This window comes from Grammomys surdaster, unplaced genomic scaffold, assembly GCF_004785775.1.
Source record: "Grammomys surdaster isolate TR1022 unplaced genomic scaffold, NIH_TR_1.0 126546, whole genome shotgun sequence".
NCBI classification, from domain to species: Eukaryota; Metazoa; Chordata; class Mammalia; order Rodentia; family Muridae; genus Grammomys; species Grammomys surdaster.
Window position 1 is genome coordinate 4,278,850 of NW_021621338.1, and position 17,059 is coordinate 4,295,908.

General features: G+C 44.1%; 1 protein-coding gene across 2 annotated transcripts in view; it reads left to right on the forward strand.

The window, feature by feature from the left end:
• Positions 1-16,157, forward strand: part of Ttll4 (tubulin tyrosine ligase like 4) — a 39,495-nt gene extending 23,338 nt beyond the window's left edge. For both annotated transcript variants that reach the window (XM_028760649.1, XM_028760650.1), the window contains 14 exons: positions 193-303; positions 644-720; positions 1,597-1,788; positions 1,872-1,954; positions 2,100-2,228; positions 2,527-2,649; positions 2,928-3,026; positions 3,602-3,736; positions 4,242-4,388; positions 8,853-8,955; positions 9,555-9,765; positions 9,904-9,974; positions 10,346-10,431; positions 10,622-16,157. In XM_028760649.1, coding sequence (XP_028616482.1) covers positions 193-303; positions 644-720; positions 1,597-1,788; positions 1,872-1,954; positions 2,100-2,228; positions 2,527-2,649; positions 2,928-3,026; positions 3,602-3,736; positions 4,242-4,388; positions 8,853-8,955; positions 9,555-9,765; positions 9,904-9,974; positions 10,346-10,431; positions 10,622-10,880 — 1,826 coding nt within the window. In that variant the 3' untranslated portion in view covers positions 10,881-16,157. The remainder of the gene's footprint in view (positions 1-192; positions 304-643; positions 721-1,596; positions 1,789-1,871; positions 1,955-2,099; positions 2,229-2,526; positions 2,650-2,927; positions 3,027-3,601; positions 3,737-4,241; positions 4,389-8,852; positions 8,956-9,554; positions 9,766-9,903; positions 9,975-10,345; positions 10,432-10,621) is intronic.
• Positions 16,158-17,059: the final 902 nt, after the last annotated feature.

The window sequence follows — 17,059 nt, forward strand, 5'->3', positions numbered from 1 at the left end:
GCCCTCCCAGCCTTTCTTTTGTTTCTCACTCCTGCACAGCCTCTCCATAAACTGTACTCCTCTAAAACCTGATCTAGAACAGTTTTAAGTGATCTGGCTGCCCAAGGAAGGATGGGCACCAGTGCCATTGTTTTTATCTCCTCACTATGACCCTCTTGCTCTTCACCCTGACCCTGCCTTGCCTTTTCCCAGTGGAGAAACTTCCTTGGGAACAGAGGAGGCTACTTCGGTGGAAGATGAGCACAGTGACCCCCAACATTGTCAAGCAGACCATCGGACGGTCGCACTTCAAAATCAGCAAGAGTGAGTTACTCACCACACTGTGAGCCTGACCTCCTTGCCCTGCCAAATGGGAGTTTGGACAGAAAGAGATACTTAGAGATCCTGTTGTATGTGGGGAGTCTTGATGCCTTTAACGTCATGAAAGGGTGTAGCTCTGAAAGTCCTCTGGGCTCACCCAGCTGCCCAGAATTGGGAGCCAGAGGAGCATTGTTCTGGTCTTGATCCTAAAGCCTCATGTAGGGCAGCTCCATGGTAACTCTTAAATCCCTTAAATCAGCTTGGTGAGGACAGTGGTGAGGTCTTGTTCTGTCCCAGAGTCTGAGCTGTTCTGTGAGACTGACTTCTCGATTGCCTTCTGCAGGAAATGATGACTGGCTGGGCTGCTGGGGTCACCACATGAAGTCTCCTGGTTTTCGATCCATTAGAGAGCATCAGAAGGTGGGTTTTTTTCCAAGGAGCCTGTCTGTCCCATGGCTAGACTCATGACGAAGGTGTTGTTGGGACAGTGAGGGGCAGTGTGGGAGGAGCATTTAAGTGAGAACAATTACAGAGCAGTGTTCTAGAGAGGCCACAGTGGATCCAGTTGCCACCCAGGGTTTTTAGTCCATTTCTTGAGGCATTGTCTGTTTTTAGTTGGGTGTGTTTCTCATTACCATGGCTATCTGCTTCTACTCCCCAAGCTAGGTATGTATAAAAAGAGGATTTTATGCCTCTGTTAGAACAGTATGGCCTCCTGTCCCTGAATTCCCTAATAGCCTGCTGGTTTCCTAGCATGGAAGGAAGCATATTTAACAGCTTTATCCTTTGTACTCAAAGGGGCTGTCACATCTGTCCTAGCTTACTTTTCTGGTGCTGTGATAAAGGACTGAGCAAAAGCAGTTTGGGGAGGAAAGGATTACTTTGGCTTACAGCTTACAGTCCATCACTGAGTGAAGCCACGGCAGGAGCTGAGTAGAGACTGTTGAGAAAGCAACATTGCTTACAGGCTCATTCTCAATGGTTTTCTCAGCTTGGTTTCTCATACAGCCCAGAACCGCCTACCAAGGGATGGCTTCACCCAAGGTGAGCCTGCCCCTCTCATATCAATAGTTAATTAAGAAAATGCCCCAACACACATACCCATAGATTAGCCTGGTTGAAGCAATTCCTTAATTAGTTCACTCTTTCCAGGTGAGTTTGTGTTGATGATGGGAAGAAAGGTGAAAGGAAACAAGAACTTTGCCGGGGATGTTGAGGTAATGAGGTGGGGTTAATTTGTTCCTCTTGGTCTCACCTCTGCTCTTTCCCTCTACTTGCCTCTTGTGCCTTCTGCAGCTAAACCACTTCCCAGGCTCCTTCCAGATTGGGAGGAAGGACCGGCTGTGGCGGAACCTGTCTCGCATGCAAAGCCGTTTCGGCAAGAAGGAGTTCAGTTTCTTTCCTCAGTCCTTTATCCTGCCCCAGGATTCCAAGCTCTTGCGCAAAGCCTGGGAGAGCAGCAGCCGCCAGAAGTGGATTGTGAAGCCAGTAAGTGAGGCAAAGGGAGAAGGAGATGGTGGGATGAGCGTGGAGAAACGGCAGATCTCATCTCTTGCCCCTTTGACTTGTAGCCAGCATCTGCTCGAGGCATTGGCATTCAGGTCATTCACAAATGGAGTCAGCTCCCCAAGCGAAGGCCCCTTCTGGTACAGAGGTGAGCCCATCTAGCTCACAATCCTCTCTTCATCCTCCTGTCTTGTTGTCTCTGAATTACCTCATGTCCTCCCAGCCAGAGGCCTTCCTTTGTTGTCTGTTTGGGATCATCTGGCTAGAAGTAAAGTTAGCCTTTCTTTTTATAGGTATCTACACAAACCCTACCTCATTAGTGGCAGCAAATTTGATCTTCGGATCTATGTTTACGTGACTTCTTATGATCCTTTACGGATTTACCTCTTTTCGGATGGACTCGTCCGCTTTGCCAGTTGCAAGTATGTGCTGGTGATGAGGCATTACCCTGACACTGGGAGATTTTCTTTCCTTGGGAGGAGGACAGTGAGCAGAAAACTAACAAGAGATCATGGTAGCTTCCATCAGTAAGGAGGAGGGTGGGAGGCTGGGAAGTGAGGAAAGTTTTCCTGAAGGACTGAGGTTGCCAAGGAGATTAGTTGTTGTTTTTCTATAACTTAGGCCTTTCAGGAACTGAACAGATCTTTGCACTTGTCCTTTATCTCCTTCCTGGGGAAACATTTGGCCTGACGTTTGCTCTGCCGTTCTTCTCATTTGCAGGTATTCCCCTTCCATGAAGAGTCTTAGCAACAAGTTCATGCACCTGACCAACTACAGTGTCAATAAAAAGAACGCAGAATACCAGGCCAATGCTGATGAGACCGCATGCCAAGGCCACAAATGGTACTGAGGGCAGACTCCCATCTTGAACCTGGGAAGAGCTTTGCCTTTGGGAGGTTTGGGGCAGTTGCTGAGTGTTAGTACAGAGTCTGGAGGTTATGTAAGTGCTTGTCACACTTCAGAATTGGTCTGTTTGCATCCATGTGCGTCTCTTTCCTATTACAAAATATCATTGGTGAAGTACAAAGGAAGTATCTATATGCCTCATACTCCTTATTTTTTTCTCTTGTCATTCATTTCTAGGACATAACCCCAATTAATTACTTATCCTTTACCTTCAGGGCATTGAAGGCTTTGTGGAACTATCTGAGCCAGAAAGGAATTAATAGTGATGCCATCTGGGAGAAGATAAAGGATGTTGTTGTCAAAACCATCATCTCGTGAGTTGTAGTGCTACTTAGATGTGGGTTGCTCCATGAACCCTCATGTTCTCTCCTTGCCTCTATGCTGTGCCCATTTTGTGTTTCATGTCTGAGGATAGGGTAGGACAAAGAGTTGAATTCTGCTTTCTTAATTACTTTTCTGTTGGTGTGATAAAACAACATGACCAAGGCAACTTATAAAAAAAAAAAAGTATTTAGTTTGGGGCTTACGATTCCAGAGAGTTAGCACAAGGCACAGTGACCTAACTGGGGATGGTTGGATTTTAGAAACATCAAATGTTCAAATATATGAACCTATATAAGCATCTCTTACCCAGGTCACCATGCTGCTTATTTACCAAACTTCATCAAGGCGATGATGTCAGATCAGGCACATCTCTTAAGGGCCACTGTTGGGAAGGGAAGGGGTAGCGCTTATGGTTGAGATGGTCTGATACTGCCTTGGTTGGCCTTGAACTCCTGACCATTTAAGTGTTGAGATTGTATGCATGTATCTCCATGTTGGCTCCGAGGAGGCACTTTTGGAGAGAAAGTTGCTTCTGCTCTCCTAATTCAAGACACCTCACTGGCAGGTCAGAGCCCTATGTGACTAACCTACTGAAGTTATATGTGCGGCGCCCCTATAGCTGTCATGAACTCTTTGGTTTTGACATCATGCTGGATGAGAACCTGAAGCCCTGGGTCCTAGAAGTCAACATTTCCCCAAGGTAGGTAGTATTTTTCAGTTTCTCAATAGAATCTGTCTTTCATCCAAAAAGTCCGTGTCATTATAGTCTTGTTGACTTATGAAGGTCTTTCCTTCATTAGGGTGTATATCTTCCCTTCATGATCATGTTTACTGACTCACTGTGAGATTAGAGAAGGGTTATTAAAAGTTGTTGATCCCTACTGTTTTCTAGCAAACCAAGAGCACGGACATGTTCGCCAAGCTGAGTAAGGGTATTTGTTGTTTTTGAGGGTATTCATTTTTTTCTGTGTTGTTCTGACTGTCCTGGAACTCTGTGGATTAGGCTGGCTTCAAACTCAGATTCACATGCCTCTTCCTACTGAGTGTTGGGATTAAAGGCATGTGCCACCACATACACCTCAGGGTATTTGTTGAAGATGTGGATATTGGAGTTTCATTTGTTGTAAAGAAGCCCTGATTTGGATGTAGGACCCCAAATCATTCTGGAATGCTGCTTTGACCCTATTTTGCATTCCCCCCTGAAGCCTCCATTCCAACTCTCCCCTGGACATCAGCATCAAAGGCCAGATGATCCGAGATCTTCTGAACCTGGCGGGCTTTGTTCTGCCCAACATGGAGGATATCATCTCTAGTTCCAGCAGTCCCAGCAGCTCCAGCGGCTCCAGCACCAGGTATGCTTCTCACTTTTCCTGAAGTTGGGGTGGTAGCATGAGGAGCCCAGTGTGACTTGGGGAGGAAATGGGTTCTGGAGCCTCTCTCCAGTTGGTCTCCTTTATGGCTCCATCTGTCTTTGCTGTCCATCCACACACCACTGTCACACCAGTACCCTGAAAGTAAGTCTGGTCACTTTAGTTCCTACTCAGAAATCTCCACAGGAGCCAACTATCAAATTTAACCTTACATGGACATTGGCGGCCCCAGCTTCTCTTTCTGGGTGTTTGTCTCTACTCTGCCTGATTCTCTTGCCCTGGCAGATCCTTAAGGACTAGGTAGTCCCATTTCCTGTCATAGTTTGTTTCTGGTTGTTCTCCTGCAAGTGTCCTTTCTTTCCTCTGCTTCTGTAGTTTCTTCATTCTAAAGATGCCCTTCACCCAGATTCCCTATCCATCAAGCCTTGTTCCAGACAACACCTTTATGAAGCCATCTCAGTGTGTAATTTTTCCTTCATCATACTTTCAAAGCTTTGAAATTTTTCTTGAGGAGAGGGAACTAATATTTAGTAAGTACCTGAGGTACTTAAGGAAATACAGTATATCCTGTCAGTTCTGTAGGACTCATATTAGTATTGTAGTTTGCAGATGAGGACACATGATAAGGAAGATCTTATAACAGAATCATTCAGGACCATTCAGCTTCAGCGAGTGAGGGAGTAGAATGCAAATTCTGGCTCCCAGCAGGATGAGCTGTTTGGTACTTGTGATCCCATCCCTCTTGGAGGTGTGGGCCCAAATCACAGTGAGACTATCTCAAAACACAAAAATAAAACTAACCAAAATGGTGCTTTGCTTGGTGACTGGTCTACTTTGCCTACTGTGTATTTCTGGATGGATGGATATATATGGATACATATATCCATACACACACACACACACACACATATCCCTGTCCTTCAGTTATCTGAATTAAACACTTGCCACAGTTTACGTGTGAGAGGTGGATCCGAGTTGACTCCCTGAAAGTTCACTGCCCCAGTCCCGAGGGGTATTGAACTGGGTTCTGGAGGACTTGTAAGAGAGAACTGGAGGACAGAGGGCTCAAAGAACCATGGCTTGTCTATAGTCTGATCAAACCGCTATTTTAATTTTTTCACACAGGGGTTATATACACATAGAGGCAGGATGTGGGGACGGGGCTGACTCAGGAGCGTAGGTGTTCTCGGGAAGTACAGATATCTTCCAGAAGCAGGGCGGAACAGGTCACTGTGACTCTGTCTATGATTCATTTGTTCTTATCTAAGTTGGTACCCTCCATCAAGGCTACCTATCCACAAGACCTATGACTACTTGTTCTTATCTAGGTTGATGGTTTTCTACCAAGGCTACTTGTCTACAAGGTCTATAGCTATCTGTTCTAAGGTTAGTGTTTTCCCACAGAGACCAAGACTTTATGTTAGTAGACATGTATGACTGACTTAGGCCTTCAGTGTATAAGCAAGGTTGCTCCCAACACTTAACAAGATTTTTATTTTATGTTTCCAAAAAAGAGATAAATTTTAGATATGATAGCACTATCTACCACAGTCTGTAGTTTGCATTGGAATCCACATTGTAGATAAAGCAGTAGACTTATGCCTTTGAGTTATAGTAAAAGCTTGGTGACCCAAAAATGAGTTTATCTCCTCTCAGAGTTGAGTAGCAAGGTAAACTGTCTTTCTGCTGGAGGCCTAGTAGCTCTAGGAAAGTGAGGCCTAGGGAAGGCAGCTGTATGTGGCCTTGGAAGAGGAGCTGGTATGCCTGTTGCTCCTAAAGCTATATTTAGTCAATATCAGATCTGAGAAAGATAAATAATAGCAGGAAGTATTAATCCATATGGCCTATGTGCCAATTAAAATAACAGACTTACCTACTACCTAGATGGCTGCTCTAGGCTCCTGTGGTCTTGAAGGCTTCATTGGGGGCAGCGGTCTATCTTCAGCTATCATAAAAGACAGCATTAAATCTTCAACTACCACACAAAGCAATATTACCCTTTGGCTGCCAGATCCAGCTCTGAGATTTTTCTGTAGAGGAGGAGCGTGAGGGACTAATGTTAACTTTGAGGAGGCAAAGTAGAACAGTCAACCCAACAATGTCCATAGCTTGGGCAGTTCCCTGGTAGCAGTGGTTAGTGTTATTGCAGATCAGGTAAAATCACACTCCGTCTGTCTTTGAAGATATTAGGGTTTCTGCTATGACCTGGCATTTCTGTCTATCATGTGACACTTTTATTAAACATTTTAAATGTCATATTCAGGAGATCTCTGGAAAGTTTAAGGGCATAATTTATTAAGTATACCTGTCTTAAACTGTTTAGTCTTTTATAGTGCACCATTATAGAATGTCACAGTTTCTCACATGACTCAGTTTATCCAAGTAGCTGAAGCTTAACAACATTAGCAAAGACAAAGATGCTAGACATGTTACTGTGAACCTGAGTAGACCGTAGCAACTTATAAAGCTTATGTATCAAACAGACCCATGTTTTCTTACTTAAAATTGTTTTAGAAACCTGGTGTTGAACAGAGTTAGCAAAGAAGTAAAGTAGTTAGACATATATTTCTAAGTTAGGTTCTGTTAACCTAAGCATACCTTTATAACCTTAGGAACGTATCATCTACAATTCTAATCCAAAACATGTTGGAAACCTGCTGGGTTTGTTGTTGTTGTTGTTCTAAAAGGAGATATAATAATAAAAAAAAAACCTAAGGGCTCAGTAGAACTAAGAAGTTTTATAGGTATTTATAGCTGGACTTTGGCTAGTTTGTGGGTTCTGCTTTCTTCTATCTTTTTTCTTCCACCTTTTAATCCCCTAAAGCTCCATAGAGAAAAAAGGGTAGTGGGGAAAAAGGATGATTCGATGGTTTCCTGCTGATTGTGGAGTTGAGTCCCTTGTGGCAGGTCAGTCATCTAGCTGCTTCTGTTGTTTCTTCTTTGCATGTTGTCTCCGCCAACAACCAACAACCCACCTCTTAGGGCCCTAGCATTTGGAGACCCTCTGAAAAGTTCACAGAATTCCAAATGACACACAATTGCAAAAACTGTACAGCTGGCAAAAATCACACTCCTGCTAGATCATGAGGCAAATCATCGTCAGCTGCTGTGGATGGTTAGAAAACGTCCCATATCCCACACCTGCAGTTAAAACAAAAACATTCTTATTATATTTCTGTGTTTTTTCAAAGAAACCAAAATTCTCACTACAGATGTTGCCTTGGTTGCTTTATACCATATAGACAAAGTCACATGACATGTGTATCCTTTGACCTTAGTAACCACTGACAATGATGTGGTTACTATTTAAAATATCTATTCTTTTTAAAAGTAGATCTGTTTCTCTTAAACAAGAGTTGAATACAAGTTACATATTATAAACAAGATTTGAATCCTGTATATATTTAGTTGTAAATTAAGCTTACTCATGTATAGATTTTTTTTTTTACTATAAGTCTTTTTTCTTTTTCAAGATTTTTTTTTTTTTTTTTTAAGAGTGGGAAGTAGAAAAACCTTAGAGATGTCTTGGAAGTGTAGGACAGACCAAGTTTAGACATAAGGTATTAGGGATCATTTGTTTGTTCAATGGCAGAAGTTGTTACCATATGAGAGAATTTGAAAATGGAGCATATAATCTGTATTGATTCCAAGTAGTTTGTAGTCTGAGGAGGAGAGAGAGAGGGTCATAAAACGAAGTTCCACAGGAGGGAATTTCTGAAGGAATGCTGGCTTCTGTCTAAATGTCTAACTTTGAGAAAAAGAATTTCTTCAGGGACCAGACACATGTCCCCCAAGTTGAGCTCAGGTCATCAGCTTAGTGGTAAGTACCCTTACCCACTGAGCCATCTCACTGGCCTTCTAGCCATTTTCATATCTCAGCGACCCAAGCCATGTAGTGGCCCATGTCTATAATCCCATAAATCAAGAGGCAGCAGGATTGACTTGAAATCAAGGCTAGTTTTGAACTACTTAGTGAGCCATCCTGAGTTCCAGAGTTTCACTCAAAAAGTTAAAAAAAATATATATGTACATATACATACACACACACACACACACACACACACACACACATATATATATATATACATAAAGTGATATAGTGATGATAGTGGTGTGGATAATGAAACAAGTACCGGAGAGCCTCTTGCATAGGGTCCTGCACGCAATAGAGTGTGGTCTGTAGAGTGTGTTAACTGAAGCATCCCATCCATGGTCAGGCTCACTCCAGCTTCTTCTGTCAAATTAGTGAGCCTTGCATCTTTTGGTCATTTTGGGCACTTAGTAACAAGCTATTTGAATGTAGTACACTTTAGAGTGATCTAGGTATGGGACAATTAAGTATTGCCACCTGTGCTTGGGAAGGACTCTTGACTAGATCCTCCTGAGTTTTGACAGCACAGGAAGCTGCTGACCTGTCTTTTGTTTTTTTGTCTACGTCTACTGTAGCCTGCCAAGCTCTCCTAGAGACAAATGTCAAATGACTCCAGAGCACTTCACTGCACAGAAGATGAAGAAAGCCTATTACCTGACCCAGAAAATTCCTGACCAGGTAGGAATTTATCAGGTAGGAATGGATCTTCCCTGTGGTTACCAACATCCATCAGTCAAGCATCAAGATTCCAGGGAGATGAGCTTTCCTGTCTATATCAGAGTTTCTTACCAAGAAGTGGGATGATGGGATGCACAGAGATTTGTTGACATGTGTATCTTTCTGGCAACGTGGATGGTTGTCATTGTGCTCTTAGTGCTGTGCTTTACTGGCTCACTTCTGTGAGAAACATCAACCTTTAACCCTTTGACTTCTTCCCAAGAGCCATTGCAGACCTAGGAGGCTTGAGTTCCTCAAAGCAGGTCTGGGTATGAGAAAGGTAGGCATGAGCTGCCGAATCTGAACTGCTGGGTGCTAGCCCTGATTCAACAACACACTCTTTCACTCAGCCCAAGTTGTCCCTTGGCTCTAGCCAAGAGTGTCTTCCTCCAGGAGCTCAGTTCGTTGGATTTAGAAACATGTATACCTCAGATCCCACGGGAGTCCTGGAGACTTAGAGCACCAGAGCTTTCTTCCCTACCCTAGCTGCTTGTTTCAATGCCTGTGTCTCTCATTGTCTGTCACATTGTCCTTCTCCCTACTCCTTGGGGCACACACAGGAGTTCTATGCATCTGTGCTGGATGTTTTGACACCAGATGATGTTCGGGTTTTGGTGGAGATGGAAGATGAGTTTTCTCGTCGTGGTCAATTTGAAAGAATTTTTCCTTCCCGAATCTCTTCTCGCTATCTTCGGTTTTTTGAGCAGCCACGATATTTCAACATTCTCACCACCCAGTGGGAACAGAAGTACCATGGAAACAAGCTCAAAGGTGATAAGCCTTTCTGGTCCACAGGAGGCCATATTTAGTAGATTAAATCCCATTAGGCCAAGAGATAGGTTTCTCTGGACAGGAGGCGGGCAATTGGTTGTTCCCCGTTAAGTCCCAGCCTCTGCTCGTCTTGTCCAGGAGTAGATCTGCTTCGGAACTGGTGCTACAAAGGCTTCCACACGGGGATCGTCTCTGACTCAGCCCCACTGGTAAGTGATGCCATGCAGGAACACAACTTTTTCTCAGCTCCTGAGGGTGTTATGGTTGGCCTGGGTGTGAGTACCCTCCTTTCCTCTTTCCTGGTCCCACCTCTTTGTCTCCTTTCAAGGAGGTAGTTACTCACAAAATGCCCTAGGTGCCTATCTTTGAAGGATCAAAAAGTGATCAGTAACCTTAACTTTCTGATTCTTTGGGAGAGAACCAAGAGTTATTCACATGACTCCATGTTGTAGTGTAGGGCAGGTGAGAGCCCTGTGTTCACAGGTGAGAATGGCAGACCTGAGCAAGAGTTCCCAAGACTCTGACCATTCCTTCTTGAACTCAGCCTGCCCCCTTAAACTCACTGCTTCCTTTGTTATAGTGGTCTCTGCCAACATCGCTCATGTCTGCCTCAGAGGGTGATGGGACACCGAGTTCTGTCAGCAGATCAGAGCACAGCAAGTCAAGGTGAGTACTAGTTCAGCAAGAGGAGGCTTATGGAGTTGGGGAGTCTCTTTCCTCTTTCCCCAGATCATGTCAGTGAGAGGAACTCTCCACCTGGCAGTTGGTAGGAGTATCAGAATCGACAGCCACACAGATAGCCACAGTCTCCTCCCGTGCTGTGCTAGTCTCAGCCTCAGCTGTGTTTCCCCTTCAGAAAGAAGAGCTGCTCCGAGGGAAACATGCTATCCTCCGATGATGGGCCAACACCCAAGCCCAAGAAGAGTCAAGCTGGCCTGTCCCCCATATCCAGGAAGACTTTGTCCTCAAAGAGCAATGAGAATACCAGCAAACAGTCCAAGCGCTCTACCCAGGGGTTACCTGTCCTCAAGTACTCTGGGCAGAGTTCCAGACTTTCTGCTTCTTCTGCTTCCCAGTCAGTTGCTGACTCCCGCCTGACTACTGTGAGCCCATGACTGGTCCTGCACAGGAGCACTCAGCTACCTCAAGGGAACCAGCCTGCTGACCAGCCTGAGCCTCTACCCCGCCTCCACTTTGCCCCTCATCAGAGTATTTTTGAAGTGATTCTATTGTAGATATGGGCATCTGGAGGGCTGGAGGGGTGGTGGTGATGGGGAGAAGGTGAGGAAGGTTCACCCTCTGTCACCTTACTGCCTGGCTGGCACCTTATATCTCAGTAGAGAAGCCAGTGACAGCCAAGCAGCCTTATAAAGCAGGGTTTGGTTTCTACACTGAGAGCCATGTGTGATTTATTTGAGGCCCTGGTAAAGGGTTTGAGTTGTAACTTAAGAGGAGAAAACAGCTAAACACAGAAGTCTCTTGTTCTGTAACTGAGAGGAATTCCTTGAAGGTTCTGATTTCCTTAGGACCTCTGTCCCCTACTTATCCTTGTCTGGAAGAGACAGTTTTTGAAACCTTCAGACTTCTTCAAAGACAAGCAGGAGAAACCATGACAAGCTATACCCCTTTCCTGGCCTCCTGGTCTTGGGATGACCTCCATACCGTATCTCCATTTAAGCTTCCACTCAGTGAGTAGCTCTCCATCTTCTGTGAGTCTCCCAGGGCTCCAATGTGAAGGATCCTGGTAATTTTAGATGCTGCTGTGTAGAGGAAGGTGGAATGAGCTGTGTTTTCCTCAGTGTGGGGAAGTCTTATAGTCTCTTTGCTTTGAGCAGGGTTTGGTGCCTTGGTGGCCAGATTTCAGCACAGTCACTCTTATAGGACAGGCTTCTCATCTTTGACAGTTAATACTCAGCTGCATCTACCTCCCGCCTGGACTCAGTCCACACTGAGCACTGAGTAAACACTGACTGAGTGAACTGTACGTACAGATCTCCAAGGACACTGGCTCCTGAAGCACTACTGTTCTCCCCAGTGTGGGGAAGGAGAGCCCAAGGAGGCCAAGATAGGACAGTTTGGATTGGAAGAGGTTTCACTAGAAGCATGGTCCTCCTTAGCCTAATGTTCCCCAGCACTCACCTCCCTGGGACCTGTAGTCTCTAGTTTTCCCAGCAGAGGGGCATACAAGAAACCAATTGGCCCTGTATCTGATTAGCAAGACTTGCCCTTTGTATACCAAGCTGGCCGTCTCTGCTGGCCTTGTCCTCATTCTTCTGAGTTTTGGAAAGAGGAAGACTTCTTCCTACTGGCTCCTGGAGTCCTTGGTCAGTTGGCATGGAACCCTAAAAAGATAAGAGAGACCTAACCGAGTTCAAGGCCACAGAGTAGGTGAACATGACGGTCAGTCCTAATGCTGTGTTGACAGTTGTGAAGAAAGCCTGATAGCAAAGTCCTTGGCAGTGCTTCCTGATCAATGATAAAGGCTTCAAAGTCAGACCACAGTGGGAGAGTGCAAGCCGCTCTGGAAAATCTGTTCTGATATCAACAGCCAACACCCTCTTATCCTGGTTATAGTATCCTAGTGCACATGTGACAAAGAGTCCTGTTTTAGCTGATTTACTCCTTGAAAGAAGACTCTTAATTCCTCAGCCTGCCCTCTGAGAGTCTCCCATCAGAGTCAGTTTCCAACTCTTCAGCTGTAGAGAAAGGCCAGCACTGACCAACACAGTAGCTGCCTGGAGTCCACCAGAGGGAGGGTCCTGGGGACCCTCTGAGGAGACACAGCAGTACACTGACAGTTCTGTTTTGTGTTCTGGGGTGACCCAGCCTTGCCTGGGACTTGTAATCTTTGCCTCAAAAATGCCAGATTGTCTGGGTGTTGTGCTCAGCTAAATACACAGTATTCAGTCTTCGTTACATTTGAAGGCTGATAGATCTGTTATGCTAGTGGGAGAAAAGATAGGGCTTATCTATCACAGTTTCAAGAGTATGAAATCTTGTTATTTCACATACATGTTTTAGCATTGGCTAGTCAACAAACAATAGATAGTATTCAGCTGAATGAGGAATTTTTTAAAAAGTAATAGCTTTTGAAAATTTTAAATTTGTAAGTGTACTGGAATGCACATTTATCAGTACATCATTTGTTTTCTCAAGTTGATAAGTTACCCAGCATCTGGAGGAAGGGAAGCAAAGCCTTCTGAGACAAGGAATAAAGTAGTCTTTTCCTTTATAATAGGACCATGAGACCTACCCTGCAGGCTTGTTTAGTAAGCTAAGCCGGAAGTACTGAGGATTGGCGGTTCCAGTTTGTTGGTTTATTATCCAAACACTGTTCTGTGCAAGAAATGTAAAACACTCTTTCCTTGAGACTGGGTGTGGTAGCTCATGTCCTTAATCCTAGCACTCTGGGAAGGCAGAGGTGGGCTGATAAAACCTTTAAAGAAGGGAAACAGCTACAGAGATCTCAGACGAGGCCAGAACAGTGTCTAGATAAATACCACCCTTCACCTAGAGCTTGCTCAAGCACAATTTTCATTATTCTCTCCAATCTTATCACTCTAGTGGGAGTCTCTTGTCTGGCTTCATCTTTACAGCATTCCAGGAAAGGGAACGTTAAACATAAACATGTGTATGAAGTGATAACTTGGTTCTCCCAAGATCTTTGATTGGCAAAGATTAACAAGAGTGTCTAAGACAAAAACATCACAGAAAACAGACCTGAGGACTGCTGTGTGGACCTAGCAGCTACCAGGGGATTGTGTCACTTCAGGCCCGTTGTCAGGGTGACAGCTCTTTTGCAGAACGTGACATTCCATCACCATAGCCAAAGAACATTCTTGGTGGCTTCTGTGGCAGTTCACTGCTGAGGACAGTGATTTCCACTTCCTTCTACTGAATTAGTTACCTGGGATAAGGTGATGGTCAAAGGCTGCTAGGGAACTTCCCTTGTTGGCTTCTTGAGCTGCTTGAACGGATTACTGCTCCAACAAATGTCTAGTTTGCTCTGGGCCTGGAAACAATGGTTTTTAGAGAGCTGCATCTTGTCGTTTGGAATTTTGATCCGAGCCTCTCCAGCGGTGCTTAACCTTGAACATTGATCTGTAGTCCCTGGGGACCAGCCTGGCTCATTTAACATCCTCCATCAGCTTCAGAGCAGTGGAAGCACAAGCAGTCATAGAATTTCCTATGTGAGCGAATGGTCACAGCAGAATCGGTAGCCATGTGACATTCGAAGACCTATCTGCTTTAGCCATCAGAATGGACTGAGATTTGGAACGCCAGCGATCACTACAGAAGTCAACATTTGAAATGTATCTGTATCTTATTAATTTCACTTTAGTAACCAGGGATGTCAGTTTCTTAGATGTAGTTTTGGGGATTAAATTGTGTATAAAACATCTTTTAAAAAGTGCCTCACAGTGCAGATTTCAAATAAATCCTAAAATACCAAATGACTCCCCAAACCATTTCCTCAGAGTAGCAGGAACAGCACCAGGCATTGCAGTGCTCTTAGCTTAGCGGTTCTGTGGCTGAGCTGTGACAGCTCAGCAGATAGTGCTCAGACCTGTGGTAGGACCAGGCTTTTTTGTTAGTGTTCCTAAACTGTGCAACTATTTGCATATTGTTTACATTTTGTTTGGTGTGATAGTTAATTTTGACTCCATTTGAAGTCCACAGAAGGATGTTTGCAGGTTAAATTTTAGCAGCAAATGGGAACTCCATTTTATCTAAGGGATTAAAAAATCTGTGTGCTATGGTATCTGAGAAGTCCTAGAACCAATCCCAACAGAGGCTGGAGAACTGCTATGATTCTATCTGTGGGAGATTAGAGCTGAAGATTTGCTTGAGATAATTAGCTTAAGAGTTTAGAACCCTATCTGCTGCCAAAGAGGCACAAGTAGAACTTAACACTAAGCAGCCCAACAACTGGAATGCCAGTGTCTGGAAATGCAGAGCCATTGGTAGGCATGCCTGTATCGCTGGCAAGGTTGCACAGGTCCATTGATGGTTTGGTAGTTTAAAGACTAGAACAGCCCATGTGGCCAGCAGTCAATGAAAGAACAAACTATGTAGTAGATACTGTCTAAACATCAGAAAGGAAAAACCGATGCCACAATTGGGATGATCTCTACAGTACTGTGCTAAGTGATAGAAGCCAGAGCAAGCCTATCTGCAGATTCCAGTCTAGAAAAGGAAACAGCTCACAGAAGGCAGGGATTCCTGGGGGACTGTAGATGGAGAGGATGCGGTTGACTGTAAAGAGGCACATGGGAATATTCTTTGTCTTAATTGTGGTTGTGGTAACAACTGTATATAGTTGGCCAACCTCAAAATTGTCCTGTTAAAATAAGTATTATACGTAAATTTTATAAATAAAGCTGATTTTCTTTTTTTTTCAGTGTTGGAATCTAACCCAGGGTCTCAAACAGCACTAGGCAAGTGTTGTACTGCTGAGCCATTCTCCCTGGCATGCACGCATGTGCGCACACACACATACACACAGAGCCAGTATCACTTGGTTGAGATGTAGAAATTAAAGCCATGGTCACACTGAGGTAATGGAGTGCAGTTACGATTGAAAGACAGCTGTGACGGTTGGAGTGGACAAAGCCATTGCAGCTTGCATACGTGACTTGTGTGAGCATAAGATGTTGGTCATAGTTGAACCCTTGCAGTTATTTATAAAGAGCATATCTACCCGTGACCCAAAACATTGGGAGAAACTAGATATAGAAGGACATATTGTATGATTTGCTGTCATCTGGAGGGAAACTTGGCTATGGCTGCTGAAGTCAGCAGTGGCTGCCAAGGAGGAAACTTGTGGGGTGATAGCAACTCTCTACCTTGGCTGTTGGTTTTGTGGTTATCATGATTGTTAAGACACTGAACTGTGCATGTGAGACCCATGCAATTGTAGACAGCATTTTATAATTGAAGTGAAATTGATGTGTTAAATTAGTATTTTAAGTGTACATTTCAATGGTATTCATTATATTGTACAACTTTTCACTTCCCCTGGTTCTAGAGTATTTTTCTAAACTTGAAAGCAAACCGCCCACTAAGCAGATGCTCCTCCTCCTTCCCTCCCCTTTCCCCTGCTCTCTGTAATCACCAGTCTTTGAGTTTCTGTAGGTTCACCCTTTCTGGATATTATACATAAATAGAGTTGTGATTTTTTTGTATCTGGCTTATCTGACTTAGCATGATTTCAGTGTTCATTTTGTAAAACAAGTTGACACTTCATTCCTTTCTATTATCAGTACATGTTAATGGTAGAAAATGACTGGCTTTGCCATGACGTTTTCATCATGTATATTTACCTCCCATAGCCCATCCTCGTCACTGAAAGTCATTGTACTTTGAATAAAGGCTACGCTAGGATGAGAAAAGAGTGTGTGAGGGAAGGCTTTTTAAAACAAAACAAAACTTTTATTTTTCATTTGTGTGTGCAGATATCCTCAGAGGCCAGAGAGGTCAGATCCCATTGGAGCCTGAGTTACAGGCAGTCCTGAGCCACCTGTTAAGGGTGCTGGGAACCATGCTTGGGTCCTCTGCAACAGTTGTACATGCTTTTAACCATTGAGCCATCTCTTCAACCCTTGACACTTTTGGTTTGGTTAGCTTCTGTTTGCTTTCATATCCTAAGCCTTGAACTTACATCAGTCCTGTTACCTTAGCCTTCTGAGTACTGGAATTACAGGTGCGTGCCTCCACACCCAGCTTTGGTGTTTGTCTTTCTGAGCTTGCCTTATTTTGCTTAACATCATGGTCTCCTGTTCCATTTTCCTGCAGATGACACAGTTGTGTTCTTTATAGATGAATAAATGTCATTGTGTACATATGCTTCATTATCTATCAGCTGATGGACCAGTATCTGGCTGTGGTGCCTGCCTGTGCTGTGTCATTCACAGAGATGTAAGGGTCTCTGCTGTGTGTCCTCCAGATGCATTCCCAGGAGTAGACTTGGGCCATATGGTAGTTGTTTTCCATTTCTGAGGAAACTCCATACTTCATTTCCACAGTGGCCGTACTAATTACATCCCACCAGTGTGTGAGTGTTCTTTTCCCCATCATTTTCAATAGCATTTGTTTGTTTTCTTACTGATAGCCAATCTGACTGGGAGAAATGCAATCTCAACATACTTTTGGTTTGTATTTCCCTGATAGTTAATGATACTGAACAGTTTTTAAGATGTATTTATTGGCCATTAGTATTTTTTTTAATTAAGTAGTAATGCAACTGTTGAAGACCTCCGCAGAGGGGAGACCCTCTCTCAAGTCTCAGAAAGTC